Raw genomic sequence first — 21,458 nt, 5'->3', positions numbered from 1 at the left:
CTCAGCGTAAGGAGTCAGAGCCTGAGTGGATTGACAAGGGCATCCACATGAAAATGTGCCTTGGCATGGAGTGTCAGAGCCTAAGGACTATGTAAAGGACATCTACTTGGAGGGGGTGATCTGTTGTGGGCTATCAGAATGTAAGCAGAGTAAGGAGGATAGCCATGTGGGAAGGGCCGATTAGTGCAAGATGTTAGAACTTAAATGTAGTAAAAAGGAAATCAGTGTGGAAGAGAGGACAGCAACAGTGATGGGAGATTAGTTCCATATACAACTAATGGATTCATTGGGGGATTGATCAGATAAATAAATATATTTAGGATAACACAGCCAGAGAAAACGGAACTACAAAAGGGAATGAGAAAAAACTAGAATGAACCCTGTTATGTTGGATTGGACTTGGAATTACCACTGTGAACTCATGGTTTTTAATATTAGTAGACAGAAAGGTACGTGCAGATATAAATGTATACATGTACACGCACAGGTGTGCACGAGTGCATGCATGCGTACCCATACACACACACACACACACCACACACACACACACACACACACACACACACAGTTTCTACATCTGTCCACTGAGAAATCTGAGAGAGGAGACTCATGAGTAAAGAGCACGTGTAGAACCCCGATGCTGGCTTGGGGAGATGGACGATTCCAGGGTGAAAGACAGGAAAATATAAGACCAACCTGGAAGATCTCTTCGTGCCAGAAAGCAAGGACATGCTCAAAGAATGAGGGATACATGTTAAAAGGATGCAGAAAATTGGCAGTTTTTTTATAAAGCTAAACATATATATTCCACTCCTAAGTATTTATTAATAAGAAAAGAAAACATAGTCACCAGAAGATTTACTTGAGATTGTGAAGAGTAGCTTTATTTATAGTAGCTGAGAACTGGAAACAGCGCAAGTGTCCATACATTGCAGCCCAAGTGTCCATACATTGGAAAATGGATAAACAAACCATGGTATATTCATACAATGGAATACTCCTCGGCAATAAAAAGAAGCAAATTGCTGATACATGTAGCAACATATTAAGACTCTCAAGAAAAATTATGCTGAGTTGACCAGACCCAGTGGCTTATGACTGTAATCCAGAGCTTTGGGAGGCTGAGCGGGGAGGATCACTTGAGGCCAGGAGTTAGTGCCCAGCCTGGGCAACATGATGTCTCTACAAAAAGGTGATAAACTAGCCAGGCATGGTGGTGTGCACCTGTAGTCTCCCAGCTACTTGGGAGGCTGAGGCAGGAGGACTGCTTGTGCCCAGGAGTTCAAGGCTGCAGTGAGTTATCACACACCACTACACTCCAGCCTGGGCAACAGAGTGAGACTCCGTCCCCCTGAAAACGTTAAAAAATAAAAGTAAAAATTATACTGAGTGAAAGAAGGCGTACACAAAAAAGTACATAGAGTTTAAACTCTGTAAAAAAAAAAGGTGCATACTGTATAATTTCATTTTTATGAAATTCCAGATAATACTAAAGAGATCAAACTAATTTATGGTAGAAAATAGAAAAGTGGTTGCTTTGGAGACTGCAGGGTGGGCGACTGAATGGGAAAGAGGCGTGAGGACTTGTTTTGTTCTATATCTTTTATTTAATTATTATTTTTTAAGAGATGGGTTTTTTATTTTTTTAAGAGATGGGTTTTGCGATGTTACCCAGGCTGATCTCGAACTCCTGGGCTCAAGCGATCTTCCTGTCTCTGCCTCTCGAGTAGCTGGGATTACAGGTGTGTCACTGTGCTATTTGTTCTGTATCTTGATAGGAGTATGGGGTGCACAGGGCATGTATTTGTCAAAACTCAGCAAATATGCACTTAAAATTTGTACATCTCATTTTATGGAAATTTGGTCTCAAGAGAAAAAACTTCCTTCTTTCCCTATGTGCAAAAAGAAAGAAAAAAACTGTTAATAAATATCGAACTCTAATTAATGATATACATGCTGAGGTATTTAGGGAGAAGTGTATTGATTTCTATAGTTTACTTAAAATGTGCTACATGCATTAAAAATAAGAGAGATGGAAGGATTGAGGGACAGGGAGATGAATAGACAGATTAAAAAGTGAGGTAAAATATTAATGAAGTGAGATAAAATAAAAATGATTAATTTATGCGGTGGGTATATAGGTATCGCTGTAAAATTCTTTCAGCTTTGCCATGTTTGACAGTTTTCATAATGAAATGCTGGAGTTGGGCATGGTGACTCACGCCTATAATCCCAGCACTTCAGGAGACTGAGGTGAGAGGGTTGCTTGAGGCCAGGAGTTTGTGACCAGCATGGGCAACACAGAGAGACCCCATCCATACCAAAAATTAGAAAAATGAGCCAGGCTTGCGACGCATACCTGTAGTCCCGGTTGCTCGGGAGTCTGTGGTGGGAGGATGACCGCTTGGGTCCAGGAGTTGGAGGCTGCAGTGAGCTACAGTTGTGCCACTGCACTCCAGCCTGAGTGAGAGAGTGAGACGTGGTCTCAAAAAAAAAAAAAAAAAACCCACACCAAAAAAACCATGGGCGTGGGGAGGGGAGGACAAGGAGCCAGAGTGAAAGAACTCCCATTGTCTAAAACTGGGACAATATGAGTATCAAAACAAATAGTGATAGTATTGGATTATAACCCATTGAATAAAAAAGGAAACCATGAACACATACTGCTATAAATGAATAAATGAAAAGTTGACAAAAAGGAAGAATGGTTTATACGATTTCAATGGACACCCATGAAATACTTACTAATTACGAAGGGGGAAAAAACAGCTTTAAAGTGGAGGGGCCTGACAGATATAATCTTAATCAACTGGTCAACGTTGTTACTATGGGACTTCTGCATTGCTTTTGTGATATATTTCTGACAAAGATGAATAACCTGAATTTAACCATGGGGAAACAGTAGATAAATCAAAATGAAGGACATACTGCAACCAACTTAAAATCTTCAAAAGTGTCAAGGTTACGGAAATCAAAGAAAGATGGAAGACTTTCTTAGAGATTCTTTATTCCAGAGTTCCGGAGCAAAGGAATAACAACAGGAGTTTTATGCTAGCTACTTGTCCGGTTTTCAGTTTCTTTAAAAAACTCTTGTGTGCTTTTCAATGAGACTTTTAAATAACTATGGCTCTTAATTTTCATGGTTTCTGTAACTTTGCGACAAAAAGTATCACCAAAATGCTTTTTGTTGTTTTGTTTTAAAATAAATGTTTTATTACTTCCAACTGTATTTTTTGCCTTTATTATTTTTAATTGATGCATAATTGTCCATATTTATGGGGTACAGAGTGTTATTTCAATACATGTACACAATATATAATAATCAAATCAGCATAATGAGCATATACATCACCTCAAACATTTATCACTTCTTTGTGTTGGGAACATTCAAAATCTGCTCTTCTAGCTATTTGAAAATATACAACAAATTGCTGTTAATTATAGTCACTCTACAGTGCTACAGAACGCTGTAACTTACGCCTCCTATCTAGCTGTACTTTTGTATCCATTAACCAACCTTTGGATATTCCCTCTACCCTTAACCGTCCCTGTCTCTAGTAATCACTATTCTACTTTCTCGTTAAATAAGCTCAACTTTTTTAGCTTCAACATATGAGTAAGAACATGTAACATTTATCTTTTTGTGCCTGACTTATTTCATTTAACATAATGCCCTCCAACCTCATCTATGTTGCTTCAAATGACAAAATTTTTTTCTTTTTGGTGGCTAACTACTATTGCATTGTGTATATAGACCAATTTTTTTTATCCATTCATCTGCTGATAGACACTTAGGCTGATCTCATATCTCAGCTATTGTGAGTAACACAGCAATAAACATGGGAATGTAGAAATCTCTTTGACATACTTATTTCCTTTTTTTTGGATATATACTTTGAGTGGGATTACTAGATCATACAGTAGTTTTGTTTTCAGTGTTTTGAGGGACTTTCATACTGTTTTCAGTAATGGCTGTACTAATTTACATCACACCAACAATGTATAAGAGTTTCCCTTTGTCTGCATCCTCGCCAGCATTTGTTATTTTTTGTGCCAGGGTGAGATAATACCTCATTGTGGTTTTGATTTGTATTTCCCTGATTAGTGATGTTAAGCATTTTTTCACATACCTGTTGATCATTTTTATTTTCTTTTGAGAGATGTCTATTCAACTCATTTACCCTTTTTTCATTTGAATTATTTGATTTTTCTTTTTCTTTTTTGGCTATTGCTTTGTCTGAGTTCCTTGTATATTTTGAATATTAATCCCTTGTCAGATGAATAGTTTGAAAATATTTTCTCCCCTTCTGCAGGTTGTCTCTTCACTGCATTGATTGTTTCCTTTGCAGTGCAGAAGCTTTTTAGTTTGAAATAATCCCACTTGTCTAATTTTGGTTTTGTTGCCTGTGCTTTTGAGGTCTTTTCCATAAAAATTTTGCCTAGACCAATGTCCCGAAGTGTTTCTTTTTTTTTTTTTTTGAGACGGAGTCTTGCTCTGTCGCCCAGGCTGGAGTGCAGTGGCCAGATCTCAGCTCACTGCAAGCTCCGCCTCCCGGGTTCACGCCATTCTCCTGCCTCAGCCTCCCGAGTAGCTGGGACTACAGGCGCCCACCACCTCGCCCGGCTAATTTTTTGTATTTTTAGTAGAGACGGGGTTTCACCGTGTTAGCCAGGATGGTCTCGATCTCCTGACCTCATGATCCGCCCGTCTCGGCCTCCCAAAGTGCTGGGATTACAGGCTTGAGCCACCGCGCCCTGCCTTTTGAAGTGTTTCCCTTATGTTTTCATGAGTAGTTTCATAGTCTGGGGGTCTTACATTTAAGTCCTTGATCCATTTTAAGTTTTTTTTTTTTTTTTTGAGACGGAATCTTGCTCTGTCACCTAGGCTGGAGTGCAGTGGCACAATCTCGGCTCACTGCAACCTCTGCCTCCTGGATTCAAGCAATTTTCCTGCCTCAGCCTCCCAAGTAGCTGGGACTACAGGCGTGCACCACCATGCCTGGCTAATTTTTGTATTTTTAGTAGAGACAGGGTATTGCCATGTTGGCCAGGCTAGTCTGGAACTCCTGACCTCAGGTGATTCACCTGCCTAGGCCTCCCAAAGTGCTGGGATTACAGATATAAGCCACAGTGCCTGGCCCATTTTGGGTTTATTTGTATATATGATGAGAGATAGGGGTCTAGTTTTGTTTTCCTTCATATGAACATCCGATTTCCCCAGCAATATTTGTTGAAGAAACTCTCCCTTTCCCAATGAATGTTCTTGGCACCTTTGTTGAAAATCAGTTGGCTGTAAATACATGGATTTCTTTCTGGGTTCTCTATTCTGTTCCATTGGTCTATGTGTTTTTATGCCAGTACCATGCTGTTTTGGTTACTAGAGATTTGTAGTATATTTTAAAGTCTGGTAGTGTGATATCTATTTGTTCTTTTTGTTCAGGATTGTTTTGGCTATCCATGGCGTTTTGTGATACCATACGAATTTTTGAATTTTTTGTTTAGTTATGTGAAAAATGCTATTGGTATTTGATCGAGATTGTATTGAATCTGTAGATTGCTTTTGGTAGTATGGTCATTTTCTTTTTCTTTTTCTTTTTTTTAAAGGGGCTGTAATTGTATTTATTAGATTAACAGGCAAATGTGAATTTTCTTTTCTATGTTCCAGTGAGTCTGTGTATTGGTTGACTCAGACAAGAAGCCACAAGGAAACAAAGAAGTAATCATTTGTTGAGAGACGTGATTAACTATGTTCTTCCCTGAAGCTACTGGGATGGGAAAGGTCAGCGACTTCCTTAGAACCCTGAGACAATTGGGGGCTCTGGAGACCTGCTGTGCCTCTGCTACTGGAGCAGCTCAACTGCCAAGGCAGCCTCAAGTTCAGGAACAGCTAATTACCAGCTCCGGCATTCAGTTTGTCTAGCCTTATGATGGCTACATAGGCCACTTCCCACTGTTTTCTTTTTCAGCTGAACACCATCGGCCTGGGTATCCCTTTTTGGGGAATATGTCTGTCTGTCTGAACCCCGTTCTCTTCAAATGGCTCTGTGGTAAAATCTGGTCATACCATGCTCCAGCATCAGGGGTACATGAGAGTACACAGTCTGTGAGCGCCCATGAGGACTCTCGTGCTGGGCCCCCGCAGCCCAGGCTAGCTGTGGTACCAGAAGAGAAAGGAAAGGAGCACACATCATGGGGAAGAAGAGGATCCATACGTGGAAGCCAGCGTTGTTGTTAATGGCCTCTCTTATGTCTTTGTTGCCTTCCTTGATATTTTCAGGAAGGCAACTAACTGGTGAATGCTATCAATCTCAGCTTCCTGTGGCAAAACCTTTTCCGTGAATATCTCTTGAAGTCTGGAAATCTCAACCACTCTCCCTTCGACCTGCCTTACTTCATCAAACAAGCTGTTCATTTCACCAATTCGTCGCTGATTTTCCTGTTCAAACATTTGTATTTCTTCTGGGGATAATTCATCTTCACCTTTGCCATCTCCCCAGGTTCCCAATTCAGGTTGTGTTTCAGCCAAAATCTTTTCTGGATGTTCTTCAGCGGCAGGGTTTTCTTCAGAGTCTTTTGAAGGACTCTGTGAAACTTTCTCAGATGTGGATTCTCTTGTCTTTGCATTTGGTTCTGGTTTCAGCTTAGATAATCTTTTCTTATCCACCACTCTTAACTCGGATGGCTCTTTGTTCTGAGTAAAGTTTACACACTGTTTTTTTTTAAGTAGTCTTCAATGAAATCCAAAACAGCAGTCCTGTGCTCCTTCACTGCTGGGAATGTATCTCCTTGTGAGCTTCTGTTCGTAGTCGTTGAATTGTTTCTGAACAAGTCCTCATGGATATCTGGATATCCTGGTCTATCTGGTCTCGTTCTGAGTCTGTCATCCTCCCATGTTCAGACATGGTATAGCTATAAGCATTAATATAATCTTTCCTGTGTTCCAGAAGACAATCTTTCATTTTGCCAATGTGAGAAATCACTTCGTGGGCCTGGCTGGAGAAGTCGCCCTTGGGCCAGGGACTGCGGCGGAACAGCTCGTCCCGGCTGCCATCGACTCCGCCGCTCACCGCCACTCCCAGCGCCTTGTTCTGCATCTTCACGGTCTTGACACTGGTCCGGAATAGCAGCGTGATGTCTACCGCCCTAGCGACCGGCACTGGCAGCCCCACACGGGACCTGCCCGCGTCAGCAGCTGGCGACAGCAGTAGTATGGTCATTTTCACAATTTTAATTTTTCCAATCCATGAACATGAGATGTCTTCCATTTTTTGGTGTCCTCTTCAATTTCTTTCATCAGCGTTTTACAGTTTTCCTTGTAGACATCTTGCACCTCCCTGGTTAAATTTATTCCTATGTATTGTATTTTTTTTGTGGCTACTGTAAATGGGGTTACTTTTTAAATTTCTTTTTCTTCTGGTTGATTGCTAGTGTATAGAAATGCTACTTATTTATTTATTTATTTATTTATTTATTTATTTTATGGAGTCTCACTCTGTCACCCAGGCTGGAGCACAGGGGCGCCATCTCAGCTCACTGCAAGCTCCGCCTCCCGGGTTCACGCCATTCTCCTGCCTCAGCCTCCTGAGTAGCTGGGACTACAGGCACCCACCACCACGTTCGGCTAATTTTTTGTATTTTTAGTAGAGACGGGGTTTCACCGTGTTAGCCAGGATGGTCTCGATCTCCTGACCTCGTGATCTGCCCGCCTCGGCCTCCCAAAGTGCTGGAATTACAGGCGTGAGCCACTGCACCTGGCCTACTGATTTTTATATGTTGATTTTGTGTCCTGCAACTTTACTGAATTCGTTGATCAGTTTTAATAATTTTTTGGTGGAGCTTTTAGGGTTTTTTATATATAAGATCATGTCATCTACAACAGGGACAAGTTGACTTTCTCTTTTCCAGTTGGATGCCTTTTATTTCTGTCTCTTTCCTAACTGCTCTGGTTAGGACATCTAGAATAAACGGATGTAGAATAAAAGTGGTGAAAGTGGGCATCTTTTTATCATTCCAGATCTTAGAAAAAAAATTTCAATTTTCCCCCATTTAGTACGATATTGCCTTTGTTATGTATGACCTTTCTTGTGTTGAGGTATTTTCCTTCTAAACCTAACTTGTTGAGAGTTTTTATCATGAAGGAATATTGAATTTTATCAAATGCTTTTCCTGCATCTATTGAGAGGGTCATATGATTTTTTGTCTATTCTGTTGATGGGATGTATCATGGTTATTGATATTTGTATGTTAAATCATCTTTGCATTATTGGGATAAATCCCAGTTGATCAGGGTGAATGATCTTTTATTTCCTTATTATTATTATTTTTATAGAGACAGGGTCTCATTATGTTGCCCAGACTAGTCTCAAACTATTGGGCTCAAGTGATTCTCCTGTCCTGGCTCCCCAAAGTGCTGGGATTAGAGGTAAAGGCCACCACACCCAGCCTTTCTTTTATTCTCTGTGTGAATGATCTTTTTAATGTGTTGCTGGATTCAGTTTGCTAGCATTTTATTGAGAATCTTACATTTATGTTCATTAGGGATACTGGCTTATAATTCCGTTTCTGTTGTTGTTGTGTTCTTGTCTGGTGTTAGTATTAGCATAATGCTGGCCTCATAGAATGAGTTTGGAAGAATTCCTTCCTCTTCAATTTTCTAAATGAGTTTGAGAAGAACTGATATTAGATATTCTTTAAATATTTGGTAGAATTCTGCAGTGGAGTCATCAGATCCTGGGCTTTTCTTTGATGAGAGACATTTTATTACAGATTAAGTCTTGTTAATTGTGATTAGTCTGTTCAGGTTTTCTATTTCTTTTTGCTTCAATCTTGGTAGGTTGTATGTATCTAGGAATTTATCCATTCCTGCTAGGTTTTCTATTATGTTGGCATATAGTTTGTAATAGTCACTAATGATTCTTTGTGTTGCTGTGGTGTCAGTAGTAATGTCTCCTTTTTCATTTCTGATTTTATTCACTTGGGTCTTTTTTTTCTTGGTTAGTCTAGCTAATGGTTTGGCAATATGGTTTATCTTTTACAAAACCAACTTTTTGTTTTGTTGATTTTTTGGGTTTTTTTGTCTTAATTTTATTTATTTCTGCTTTGATCTTTATTATTTCTTTTTTTCTACTAGTTTTGAGTCTGGTTTATTCTTGCTTTTCAAATTCCTTGAGATGCATTAGATTGTTTATTCGAAACCTTTCTTTTTTTTATTTTTTTGAGGCGGAGTCTCACTCTGTCGCCGGGGCTGGAGTGCAAGTGCAGTGGCCGGATCTCAGCTCACTGCAAGCTCCGCCTCCTGGGTTCACGCCATTTTCCTGCCTCAGCCTCCCGAGTAGCTGGGACTACAGGCGCACGCCACCTCGCCTGGCTAGTTTTTTTTTTGTATTTTTAGTAGAGATGGGGTTTCACCGTGTTAGCCAGGATGGTCTCGATCTCCTGACCTCGTGATCCGCCCGTCTCGGCCTCCCAAAGTGCTGGGATTACAGGCTTGAGCCACTGCGCCCGGCCTATTTGAAACCTTTCTACAATTTTGATGTGAGCATTTATTTCTGTAAACTTCCCTTTCAATACTGCTTTTTCTGTATTCCATAGGTTTTAGTATGCTGTGTTTCTATTTTCACTCGTTCCAAGAAATCTTATGATGTCATGGGACCTCAGTAGAAGAAATTTTAAAAAATAAAAAGTAAAAAGTAAAAATTCAAAAAAAAATTAAATTCCCTTCTTAATTTCTTCATTGACCCACTGCTCATTCAGGAGCATGTTGTTTAAATTCTAAAGTTGCTCTTGTTATTTATTTCTATTTTTATTTCATTGAGGTCAGAAAAGATATTTGATATGATTTCAATTTCTCTAAATTTAATAAGATTTGTTTTTTGACTTAACATGTGATCTATCCTGGAGAATGTTCCATGGGCTGAAAAAAAAAAGGTGTATTCTGCAGCTAGCTGTTGGATGAAATGTTCTATAAATATCTGTTAGGTCCACTTGGTCTAATGTTTAGTTTAAATCCAATGTTTCTTTATTGATTTTCTGTCTAAATGATCTGTCCCATGCTGAGAGTAGGGTGTTGAAGTCCCCAACGATTACTGTGTTAGAGTTTATCTCTCCCTTTAGATTTAATAATATTTGCTTTATAATACTGGAGTGCTCTGATGTTGGGTGCATGTATGTTTAGAGTTGTTCTCTTGCTGAATTGATCCCTTTATCATTATATAATGACATTTTTCTCTTTTTACAGTTTTGACTTAAAGTCTGTTTTGTCTAAGTATAGCTACTCCTGCTTGCTTTCAATTTCCATTCATGTGAAATATCTTTTTCCATCCCTTCACTTTCAGTCTATATATGTCTTTACAGGTGAACTGAGTTTCTTCTAGGCAGCATATAGTTAGGTCATGTTTTTTGTTTTGTTTTGTTTTGTTTTGTTTTTTTGAGACAGAATCTGGCTCTGTTGCCCAGGCTGGAGTGCAGTGGTGCAATCTCGGCTCACTGCAACCTCTGCCTCCTGGGTTCAAGCAATTCTCCCACATCAGCCTCCTGAGTAGCTGGGACTACAGGCACGTGCCACCACAACCAGCTAATTTTTGTAATTTTAGTAGAGATAGGATTTCACCATTTTGGCCAGGATGGTTTCAATCTCTTGACCCTGTGATCCACCTGCCTCGGCTCCCAAAGTGCTGGGATTACAGGAATGAGCCACTGCACCTGGCCAGTTAGGTCATGTTTTTAATTTATTCAGTTAATCTATATCTTTTAAGTGGGGGGTTTAATCCATTTATATTCAAAGCTATTATTGATAGGTGAGTACTTACTCCTGTCATTTTGTTAATTGTTTTCTGGTTGTTTTGTATATCCTTTGTTCCTTTTTTCCCCTCTTATTATTATTGCAGTGTACTGGTTTTCTTTGGTGATAGGATTTGATTCTTTTCTTTCTCCTTTGTATATCTGCCATACCAGTGAGTTTCATATTTTTGCATGTTTTCATGATAGTGATTATCATCTTTTCACTTCCAGATATAGGGCTCCCTTGAGCATTTCTTGTAAGGCCAGTTTAGTGGTGATACTTCCCCTCAGTTTTTGCTTATCTGTGAAAGACTTTATTGTTCTCTCATTTCTGAAGGACAGTTTTTCTGTGTATACTATTCTTGGTTGGCAATTTTTTTTTCTTTCAGCACTTTGAATATATCATCCCATTCTCTTATGGCCCATAAGATTTCTGCAACAAGAGCTGTTGTTATTCTAATGGGGACACCAATGTCAGTCTAATGGTGATTCCCTTATATGTGACTTTTCTCTGGCCTTCCCTTATATGATACTTTTCTCTGGCTGTTTTTAGAGTTCTCTCTTTGTCTTTGACTTTTGACAATTTGACTTTAATTTGCCTGGAGGAGGAATTTTAGGCTGTATCTATTTGGGAAATTTTGAGCTTCCTGGATCTGGATGTCCATATGTCTCCCCAGACTTGGGAAGTTTCCAGCTATTATTTTGTTAAATAGATTTTCAACATATTTTCCCTTCTCTTCTCCTTCTGGAAGTCCCATAATACAAATATTTGTTCACTTAATCGTGATAATTGTAGGCTTTCTTCACTCCTTTTCATTTTTATTTCTTTTTTCTTTCTCTGACTGGGTAATTTCAAATGTCCTATCTTCAAGTTCAGAGATTAGTTTTTCTGCTTGATTAATAAGTCTGCTGGTGAAGCTCTTTATTGTATTTCTATTTCATTCATTGAATTCTTCAGCTGCAGGGTTTCTGTCTGCTTCTTTTTTATGACTTCCATCTCTTTGTTGAATTTCTCATTCATATGGGGATTTGTTTTCCTGATTTTGTTGAACTGTCAATCTGAATTTTCTTGCCTTGTTGAGTTTCCTTAAGATCATTATTTTAAATTCCTTTCCTGGCAATTAATTAATTTCCTTTTCTTCAGTGTCTGTTACTAGAGAGTTATATTCCTTCCGTAGTGCCATATTTCCTTGCTTTATCATGTTTCTTGTGTACCTGCATTGATGTATGTGTATTTGGTGGAATAACTGCCTCTTCCAAACTTTCTAGAGTGGCTTTTATAGAGGAAGATTTTCACCTGTAGTTGAAATTTTGTGTGCTTGTTGGGATGGATGTGGCGACATTGTTTCCAGATAGGTGAAATGGTATAGTCTCTGTGCAGTTTCTTCAACTGTGTTCAACATCAGCAATACCTGTGGGCACCTCAGTGGCCTTGGCTGTAGAAAGTTTGTGAGAGCATCAGCAGCGGCATATGTTATTAATGTCCTTGATGTTGAGGGCTTTTGGAGTCCTCCTACTCTTGTTTTCCCCACAATGGGGAAACTTAGCTGAGGGGGATCCCTCTTGGTGTCAGGTCTGACATGGCCTATAAGCAGCTGCAGTGGCACTGGGTTCCAGGTACAGGTGCTCAGAGCAAGTGTGGGGTTAGGGTCCTAAGCACAGGATCTCCCAAACTTATTGTGGCTCCTGAGTCTTGGGGTGCAGGTTTGCTTTCTGTGGCAAGGTTGGGTGTAGGTTGCCCATAGAGACATGATCTGTGACTCTGAGGCACGTCCTAGCAGCTTGAGCCCAGGAGGCTGGGCTGTAGCTGTGATTCTACCCCTGGGGGGCAGGGCACAGCACTGGCCTGACTCCAGAGAGGAAGCTTGCTGTGGAGGTTTGGGCCCAGGAGGAGGATATGGTTGCAATATGGGAACCTAAACAAATAAAACTCAAAGGCAACTCAGGTCTCAGGGCATGAGGCACTGTGTAGTAGTGACACAAGACCATGGAATGGTGGGGTTCAGCATTATCCAAGACACTGTAAGACCAGATACAGTGGCAGCAAGTAACCCAGAAAGGCAGAACACAGCTGTTCTTCGGGCCTTAGGGAGTACAAGGAAAAGAATAGCAGTGACTCCACTTCCCAGGGAGAGGGGTATTTCAGCCACTCAGGCTCTAGGGGTCTAGTACAGCTCCAGAGAAGCCAGGTACTAGAGTTGTTTGGACTGTAAGGCAGAGTTCCTTAGTTCAGCCAATGCTCTGTTTCCTTGGGACACAGGTTACGACATCAACTCAGCACTGGGTTGTGTAGCAGCTCAGTTTGGCCAGGGTACCAATTCCCAGAGGGCAATGTGCTGCTTCAGTTCAGGGCTGGGGGTGGCCAAGGCACTATTTCTTGGGATGCAGGGAGTTTCTTCAACTTAGGCACTGAGGAGGAATGACTGCTTTGAGTGGCCAATGAATTGTTTTTCTAGGAGGCAAAGTACTGTCTCAGCTTTGGCCCCAGGGAATGAGGGGAGAGGTAGATGGAGTGACTCCACCTCCACTTGGCCTCATGTGGAAGAGTGCTTGCAGCTCCGTTTGGGGATGCTGGGCCACTGGCCTGAGGTGGTTTGGTGGTGGCTTAGCCCCAGGGATGAAGGGGTGTCGTGACTACTCACCCCTGAGAAAGACACACTCCAGCTGTAGTTCCAATCCCAAGTTGGTGTAGTGCAGTAGCCACATGTGCCGCAAGGGTCAGGGCACTGTGTCAGCTTCTTCTCTGGGGAGAGCACAGGTACGTGGTCTAGAGGCAGCTCCCTCAGCTGGGCTTAATGCCTGTGATGACTGCAGGGGACCCCAGTAGTGAGCTGTGTAGGTGTCCAAGGTGTTGATGGGGACTGCTGGGATCCTTTTGCTTACTTTCACTTCATAGGTAGAAGTTCTTCCCAGTTCCCACCTGATCCTGGTTGGCGGATGGGGTAGTGGAGACCTGGCATTGCCTTCTGTTCTCTATGTGGCCATCTTGAGTTTCTGTGCTCACTAGGATTTCTGCTACTCCTCTGAGGCAAGATGGCACTTTCCCTCAGTTATTTTTCTTAATGTAGTTGTTATTTGTTGTTCTGGCTTGTCTTTGTGAGGGAAACAGGCCCTAAGGGCTTCTAGTTGGCCATCTTGCTGACGTCACCAAAATAAATGTTTCTAAAATGTTTTAATTATAAAAGAGTTAAATGTCCTACTGAAATAGAAATGAACATATTAAAGCAAATTTAGTCATTCAAATAGAAAATTAAAAGGCAAACCCAATAATGTTAATAGCTATCCTATGAAAAGTAATGGAGAAAAAATTACTTATTCCATTAAATTCAACAATGCAGACAGGTCACATGTTCTATAGCTTTTATTTGATGTTTCTGCCGAAAAAGATTAGGTTGTATCAGACAGGAATAAAAGGGGAAATGAGGCTGGGTGCAGTGGCTCACACCTGTAATCCCAGAACTTTGGGAGACTGAGGCAGGAGGATCTCTTGAGCCCAGGAATTTAAGACCAGCCTGGGCAACATAGTGAGACCCTGTCTTAAAAAAAATAGCCAGGCATGGTGGCACAGCCTATAGTCTTAGTTACTCAGGAGGCTGACATGGGAGGATCATTTGAACCTGGGAGATAGAGGCTGGAGTGAGCCATGATTATACCATTGCACTTCAGCCTTGGCAACAGAGTGAGCTCTTGTCTCTAAAAAAAAGGTTGGGGGGGAAGGGGGATGACAGACTAAAAGTTTCAAGTTTCCTCTTCCATATAGAAATCTTCCATTTTGGCCGGGCACGGTGGCTCAAGCCTGTAATCCCAGCACTTTGGGAGGCCAAGACAGGCGGATCACGAGGTCAGGAGATCGAGACCATCCTGGCGAACATGGTGAAACCTCGTCTCTACTAAAAAATACAAAAAAAAAAAAAAAACTAGCCGGGCGACGTGGCGGGCGCCTGTAGTCCCAGCTACTCGGGAGGCTGAGGCGGGAGAATGTCGTAAACCCGGGAGGCGGAGCTTGCAGTAAGCTGAGATCCGGACACTGCACTCCAGCCTGGGCGACAGAGCGAGACTCTGTCTCAAAAAAAAAAAAAAAAAGAAATCTTCCATTTTGAGGACACCAGCAGAAATCTTTCTAAAAACTTCCAATCCTATGATTTTATGCTACTTAAATCCCAATTTTAAATCTTGGACAAAGAAGCAATAAGAGTAGAGCAAAACAAGCAAACAAAAGAGCTGTTTGAAGATTTGCCAATAAGTTATTAGCAATGCTTGAAATTTAGAATCTTCTTCCTTTTTAAAGAAGATAAATCTGCTTTTCTTCTTCCATACTGCCATCAGCTCAGCAATCATCTCCTCAGACCAAATGGCTACCAATATGTGTTTATTGAGAGTCATTTTGTATAAGCCTGCCCTTGGAGAGAATAATTATTCTTGTTTGCAGACATTTTTATCTGGCAGCAGATTCTGCCTCCTCATTGCTGTCCTTGTTCTCATTTGCTGGGCTTAATCCTTCATATTTTATGCTATCTATCTGTCCCTATTGCTATACCTTACTCATATATATGATTCCATATAATTCCACGTAATTGGATTCCATATCATCTAATATATGGGACTTCCTTATAATATTACCCTTAGGTTCCTTAAATTCTAAGATTCATCATATCTAAAGCCTTCATTTTACAAACAAGGAGACCTGGGTCTATGGAGGTTAAGGAACTTGCGAAAGATCACAGAATCATTTAGTGAAGATCCAGTATTGGAACGCAGCTGCTATAACTACTGTCTAGTGTTCTCTGTAGGATGTGGCTTTGTGTTACGAAATTTGCCCATCTTATAAGTGAAAATCACATCATTATGCCTTTTGGAATTTCATTAAGTAAATTCTCTTTGGATATATCACAAGACAAGCCAGGTAGTATAATGTAAAGTTTGTAGAAGACACAGTTACTGAAGAGAACATGACAATCGATAAACTTAGGAACATTTGAAGCTCAACCAATACAATGATTTTTGAAAGGGCTGAAGAACTTAACTAATCTTGACAGTTCTTTCCCTTGTTTACTATATACTTTAAAAACTGAAAATCTGGGACACCAAAGTTAGCCAGCTAAATCTTTAAACCCAGTGAAGAGAAAAATAATTTAAATTAAGATCTAATAAAATGAAGAAAGGAATTTATCATACTGGAATGAGAATTTTAGTGGCTTTTGACTGGTAAATATTGGTCATAAGAGAAAAATATAATACATAAAAAGTCACTAAGGAGAATAAGAAGTTAGTAAATTGAAGAGAAATTTGTAAGCCAGTGAAAACAAAGAGATAAAACAAGAAGAGAGAACAAGCAGAACTGTGGAATGGCTTGGCTTCTTTTAATCTTAAAAGTGAGAGTAGCCAGGTATACAGAAGGAATCTAACTATATAGATTTAAGATTTTGGACAAAGCATTCTGCAACATATTCTACTTCTGACTGTGCTGACAAATGCATAAGTCTTCTAATATTTTCACGTCCTTGCCAACACTTGTTATTTTCCACTTAAAAGATTAGAGCCAGAGTTGGGCACAGTGGCAGGTGCCTGTAGTTACAGCTGCTCAGGAGGCTGAGGTGGGAGGATCACTGGATCCCAGGAATTAGAGCCCAGCCTGGGCAACACAGTGAGACTCCCATCTCTATTTTTAGAAATTAAAAATAAATAAGATAAATGTATAGCTATAGTAGGAGACATGAAGGGTTATCTCGTGGTTTTAGCATAACCAGTATTTAACTGTATATGTGTACTGGGAAACTTGAAGCCAACTTAATTACCACAATTTAAATAAGAACATTCTTATATTTTACCTTTCTTCATAGATTCTTTTTCCATTCCCTCCTTGTATGTGCATAAGAGTTCATCAACTTCCTTCAGATCCAGGAAGCCTGAGCCATCACTGTCCCACTTCTGAAAGATGGCTTCTAGGAGAAGCCTCCGTCGGACTTGGAAAGCATTTTGGCTAAACTAGGATACAAACAAGATAATAAAGCACAGAAGATACATGTTCATTGTGCTAGTGTTTATTCCAAAAAAAAGTCCAGCATCTTTCATTAAAACAGGTTTACTTTGGGGCTAAGCATGATATTAACGGAAAATGCAGTGATTCAGCAGTGGCGCATGTCTGTAAATCCAGCCGCTCAGGAGGCTGAGGCAGGAGTATCACTTGAGGCCGGGAGTTGGAGACCAGCCTGAGCAACATAGCGAGACCTCAGTCTTAAAAAAAATTTTTTTTCAATTTTTTAGAAAAGAAAATGCAGTGATTAATTTTAATCCTTTAAATACCATTTCTCTGTTTTACATCTAGGCCAAAACAAAAACAAAACAAAACAGACATTCTTGTTTGGTCCCATGGTAGGGGGTTATCAGAACTTATTAACATTAGTGTCAACTAAAGTTGGTATACAACCTCCCACTGCTAAACTTGACTGGCTTTGAAGAGAAAGAACAACAACAGGCATTCTCTGCATTAGTATTCCTTAAGAATCTTTCTGTGTGTGTGTGTGTGCAAATTTCTTCTACAAACCTTAAGAATCTTTGACCATTCTTTTCCACTCTTTCTCTAGTTGTTCAGGAATGTGATAAATACACAGAGTGCTCTGCCTGACTTCTTAGTGGGATTTTAAAATTATTATTATTTTTATTTAGAGACAGAGTCTTGCTGTGTCACCCAGGATGGAATAGAGTGGCATAATTACAGCTCACTGTAACTTCAAATTCCTGAGCCCAAGAGATTTTCCTTCCTCAGCCTCCCAAAGCACTGGAATTACAAGCATGAGCCACTGCACCTGGCCCTAAGGGATATGTTTTGAGTGAAGGGGAATGAATGGCAGTGTTTAAATAATGAAAAATGGCTGTGTTTTAAAAATTCTTTTTTTATATTTAAGATTGATTATATTTGACATTAATTTTATTTATCTTTTAGAGTTTTCACTAGGCTAATTATATTAGTGAGATAGTAATTGAATTAATGTCTAGATAGATTTAAATGCAAAAATAAAATGAATATATACCTTTTGATTAAGTAGGAGGAACTGGAATTGAGAAGGTAAAGGGAATTGTCTAGAATTAGGCTGAAAAGACTCATAAGGCTGATGACTACTGAAAAAGCTTAGTGAAAGTATTTACATATTTCATGTAAGAGACAAGAAATTGTTCATATAAGCTAATGTGTCACCCAAGTAAGTAGTAAGTTCTTAGGAAATATGTACTACCTGGGTGCTCATGAGTAAAAATATATACTCAGCCATAATCATACCCCAGGTGTGTGTACTCATAAAGACACTCACACACAGGCATATAATGCACACACACACATCTTTGCATATATTTTGCATATATCCATATCTGCTTCTCAACTTTCAGAGAAAGAATACAGCTGTACAGTAAACCATCTCCTGCCAGGAGCAATCATGTTATTATTAGGGTGTGATCTTAGAATTATTATTGGGGTGTGATCTTAGAATATTTGATGATAAAATAGAATCTTTAACAGCTATGCTTGTTGAAATAAAGTGATCAGTTTGGTTGTACATTTTTTTTTTTTTTTTTTTTTTTTGAGACGGAGTCTCGCTCTGTCGCCCAGGCTGGAGTGCAGTGGCCGGATCTCAGCTCACTGCAAGCTCCGCCTCCCGGGTTCACGCCATTCTCCTGCCTCAGCTTCCTGAGTAGCTGGGACTACAGGCGCCCGCCACGTCGCCCGGCTAGTTTTTTGTATTTTTTAGTAGAGACGGGGTTTCACAGTGTTAACCAGGATGGTCTCGATCTCCTGACCTCATGATCCGCCCGTCTCGGCCTCCCAAAGTGGTGGGATTACAGGCTTGAGCCACCGCACCCAGCCCGGTTGTACATTTTTTAACATGAGCCATATCAGGAGCAATTGAGGTTGAGAGATTTACTTATAATAGTGACCTCATTTGTATCATTAATAAATAATACTACCCACCTGTTCTAAGGCATTCATTTTCTCTTGTTTTGTTTCAACATAGCCCTCCTTAAAAAAGGAGGTGAGAGTCTCGCTGACACTCAAGGGAGCGTCTTCACCAACAAATGTCTCCAGGAGTTGCACAAACTGGAGCAGATTGAATGAAACTCCATTGAAGGCAGTTCTGCCTTTTACCTCCTTGCAAGACTGAATATTTCTGATAATTGAGTGTAAATCTGTCAAGCAGGAAACATTACCAAGTAGTAAAGTGAACAAGTCTTTCAGTTAGGGAAAATAAATGAGTGCCTATTGTAATGAATACCTGCTATTTTTGCCTGTCAGGAATCCATGCTCCCTTCATGAGGGCAGCATCCTCCTTTTTTCTTTGGAAAAAACATCTCTCCGTTGTCAGCTCAGATGAGTCAGGTCATACTGTGCCTCCCACTCTGGTGCCATGGATGGTCATGTGATATACGTCTGGCTAACAATTCATATATGATAGCAATGTAACCTACTATAGGCCAATGAGAGTTAGCCTTAGAACTTTTGGAAGAACTATTAGGGACGAATCATTCTTTTTGTACTCTGATTGCTGAACTAGTAGAATATAAGCTTAGAGATGCTTTCATGGCCATTTTTGTCACAGCATGGAGAAAACTTGTCTCAAATTGAAAATGACACAGAAAAACAGGGCTCAGAGGCAGACAGACAGTATCCTGTTGCTATTGTTGAGCCTTTGAATCTAGTTGTGCCTGAAAACAGCTACACTCTGAACTTTCTAGTTAAATAAATTACTAAATACCACCACCACAACTCCTTTCTCCAAGAGTCTTGACTAATATATTTACCTTTTAGCTCAATAGTATAATATGAAGTATATTTCATAAAATGTCAGCAAAGTGACTTCCATTTGATTTATTCATTGATTCAATCATTCATGCCCTTCTATATGAGATTTGATGTGACTCAAACAAATGATTACTCACAATTTTTATATACATTGATAAAGCAAAACTGATATAAAGATGACTAAGAAGAACAACATGAACTAGCAGACTGCAAGAGCTTGACCAATGCCATGCATTTTCACCAGAAAATTTGAGGATAGAAAGTTTGTTATTTGAGGCTTAAATGAGAGAAAAATTTGCAGGTAGGAAGAAGATAATCTTGATCTAATTTAGTTCTACAACTTGTTGATGTGAAAGGCAAAACAATATAATAGGATTTTAGTGAAATATGAGTGCTTTTGGAACAATCATTGTTAAAGACATGCTTTGTCTGAAAGCCAGAAACTACTCTGCTCTGTTGAGTAGATCTTTCTTTGTAAATCTTCAAAAACAAGATAAGATTTTCACTTGTCTCATATGTTTAGATGTGGCCCTACCAGGGAAAGGCATAGCTGAAATGATTTCTATTGAGTTTTAGTATCTAGTATCTGATTTTCTCTGTATGCTTAGATTATAGCTTTAAAGTAGTGGTAGGGTCATATCATGGTTAAAAAATGTATACTAATATGATAAGTTTCAAAGCAGAAGAGCATTCATCAATAGCACATGCCACCATCAATAGTACACCACCACCAAATACATCTATCTGGTATTTATTTAGATTCACCAGCTTACGGACAAAATAATGCAAGGAACACCTTCCTGTTCTGCCTTAGCTAAATGTAGTCTTTATCATCGAGTAGCATAGTAAATTAAATCCATCTATTGGACTGCCATCTATTCTTCCTACTTTCATTGTTAACATGTACCTGTGAACCTGGAGTTACCATAGATTAAGTTTGCCTGTTCCTCATCTTCAAATGTGACATACTTCATTTTCCAGTTGCAAGTAAAAAATTCACCTGTAAAAACACATTCCATAACGTAGCCAATCAAACTTCACTTTCACAGTATTTTTGCTCTAGGGTATAAATGAAAGGAGGATTAAATGAGGAGTTACCTGACCATGACTTTCCTTCTATTTTTTGGGACTTGGGTTCACAGCACTTGTCTTTCTGAACTTTCTTTTTTGTAGTTTCTAAAAGGTACAAATGAAAATGCTTATGAATTAGACATTACATCTTCCATTAGCTATTCTAAGGTTAATAAGTGATAGAAATGCCTTGCATATAGAACACGAAAAACTCTAAGTAGTTTCCCATATATGTAGTGTCTAAGTAGTTTCCCATATATGTAGTGTTGTAATCAACCACAGTGAATAAGTTAATAACTTGAATTGTTGAAAGCAGCTCTGTAGCAAAAGCTATTATTGTATCCAATTTGGCCGTGCAGAATGAGGGCTATATTTCCCAGCCACCCTCACACCTAGGTATTACTATACAGTAGCCCCCTTTTTATCCTTGGGTGGATATGTTCCAAGATCCCTAGTGAATGCCTGAAACTGCAAATAGTACATAGACTTTTGCAGTTTGAGGCGTGACAGAAAAACTAGCATGAGTTTCTTTTTCCTTCTTCACAATTTAATAAGTAAAAGATTTGTTCTTACTGTACATTTTAACAACCCCAGAATACAATTTTCTTTCTTTCCTAAGTTGAGAACTTTCATCCCTTCCTTCCTTCCTTCCTTCCTTCTTTCCTTCCTTCCTTCCTTCCTTCCTCTCTCTCTCTCTCTCTCTTTTCTTTCTGATAGGGTTTCACTTTGTTGCTTAGGCTGGATGGAGTGCAGTGGTGCAATCATGGCTTATTGCAGGCTCAAACTCCTGAGGTTCAGGTGATCTTCCCACCTCAGC

At 39.7% G+C, this 21,458-nt stretch overlaps 1 protein-coding gene and 1 pseudogene across 4 annotated transcripts in view; both read right to left on the bottom strand.

Annotated features, from left to right (window-relative positions):
• EFCAB5 (EF-hand calcium binding domain 5) overlaps window positions 1–21,458 on the bottom strand; it is a 180,989-nt gene that overhangs the window by 37,191 nt on the left and 122,340 nt on the right. For 3 of the 4 annotated variants that reach the window (XM_033184403.1, XM_033184401.1, XM_033184402.1), the window contains exons 11-14: window positions 20,669–20,746; window positions 20,478–20,570; window positions 18,743–18,957; window positions 16,608–16,764 (exon numbers count right to left, since the gene is read on the bottom strand). In XM_033184403.1, the coding sequence (XP_033040294.1) occupies window positions 16,608–16,764; window positions 18,743–18,957; window positions 20,478–20,570; window positions 20,669–20,746 (543 nt within the window). Of the gene's footprint in view, window positions 1–16,607; window positions 16,765–18,627; window positions 18,958–20,477; window positions 20,571–20,668; window positions 20,747–21,458 lie in introns of those variants that run through there. The other variant, XM_033184404.1, reaches the window with a different exon arrangement.
• LOC117067638 lies at window positions 5,111–7,307 on the bottom strand (annotated as a pseudogene).

Source organism: Trachypithecus francoisi, unplaced genomic scaffold (assembly GCF_009764315.1).
Source record: "Trachypithecus francoisi isolate TF-2019V2 unplaced genomic scaffold, Tfra_2.0 Lachesis_group20, whole genome shotgun sequence".
Taxonomy (NCBI): Eukaryota; Metazoa; Chordata; class Mammalia; order Primates; family Cercopithecidae; genus Trachypithecus; species Trachypithecus francoisi.
The sequence above is the reverse complement of the archived record's forward strand: the minus strand, read 5'-3'. Positions and strand labels throughout refer to the sequence as shown.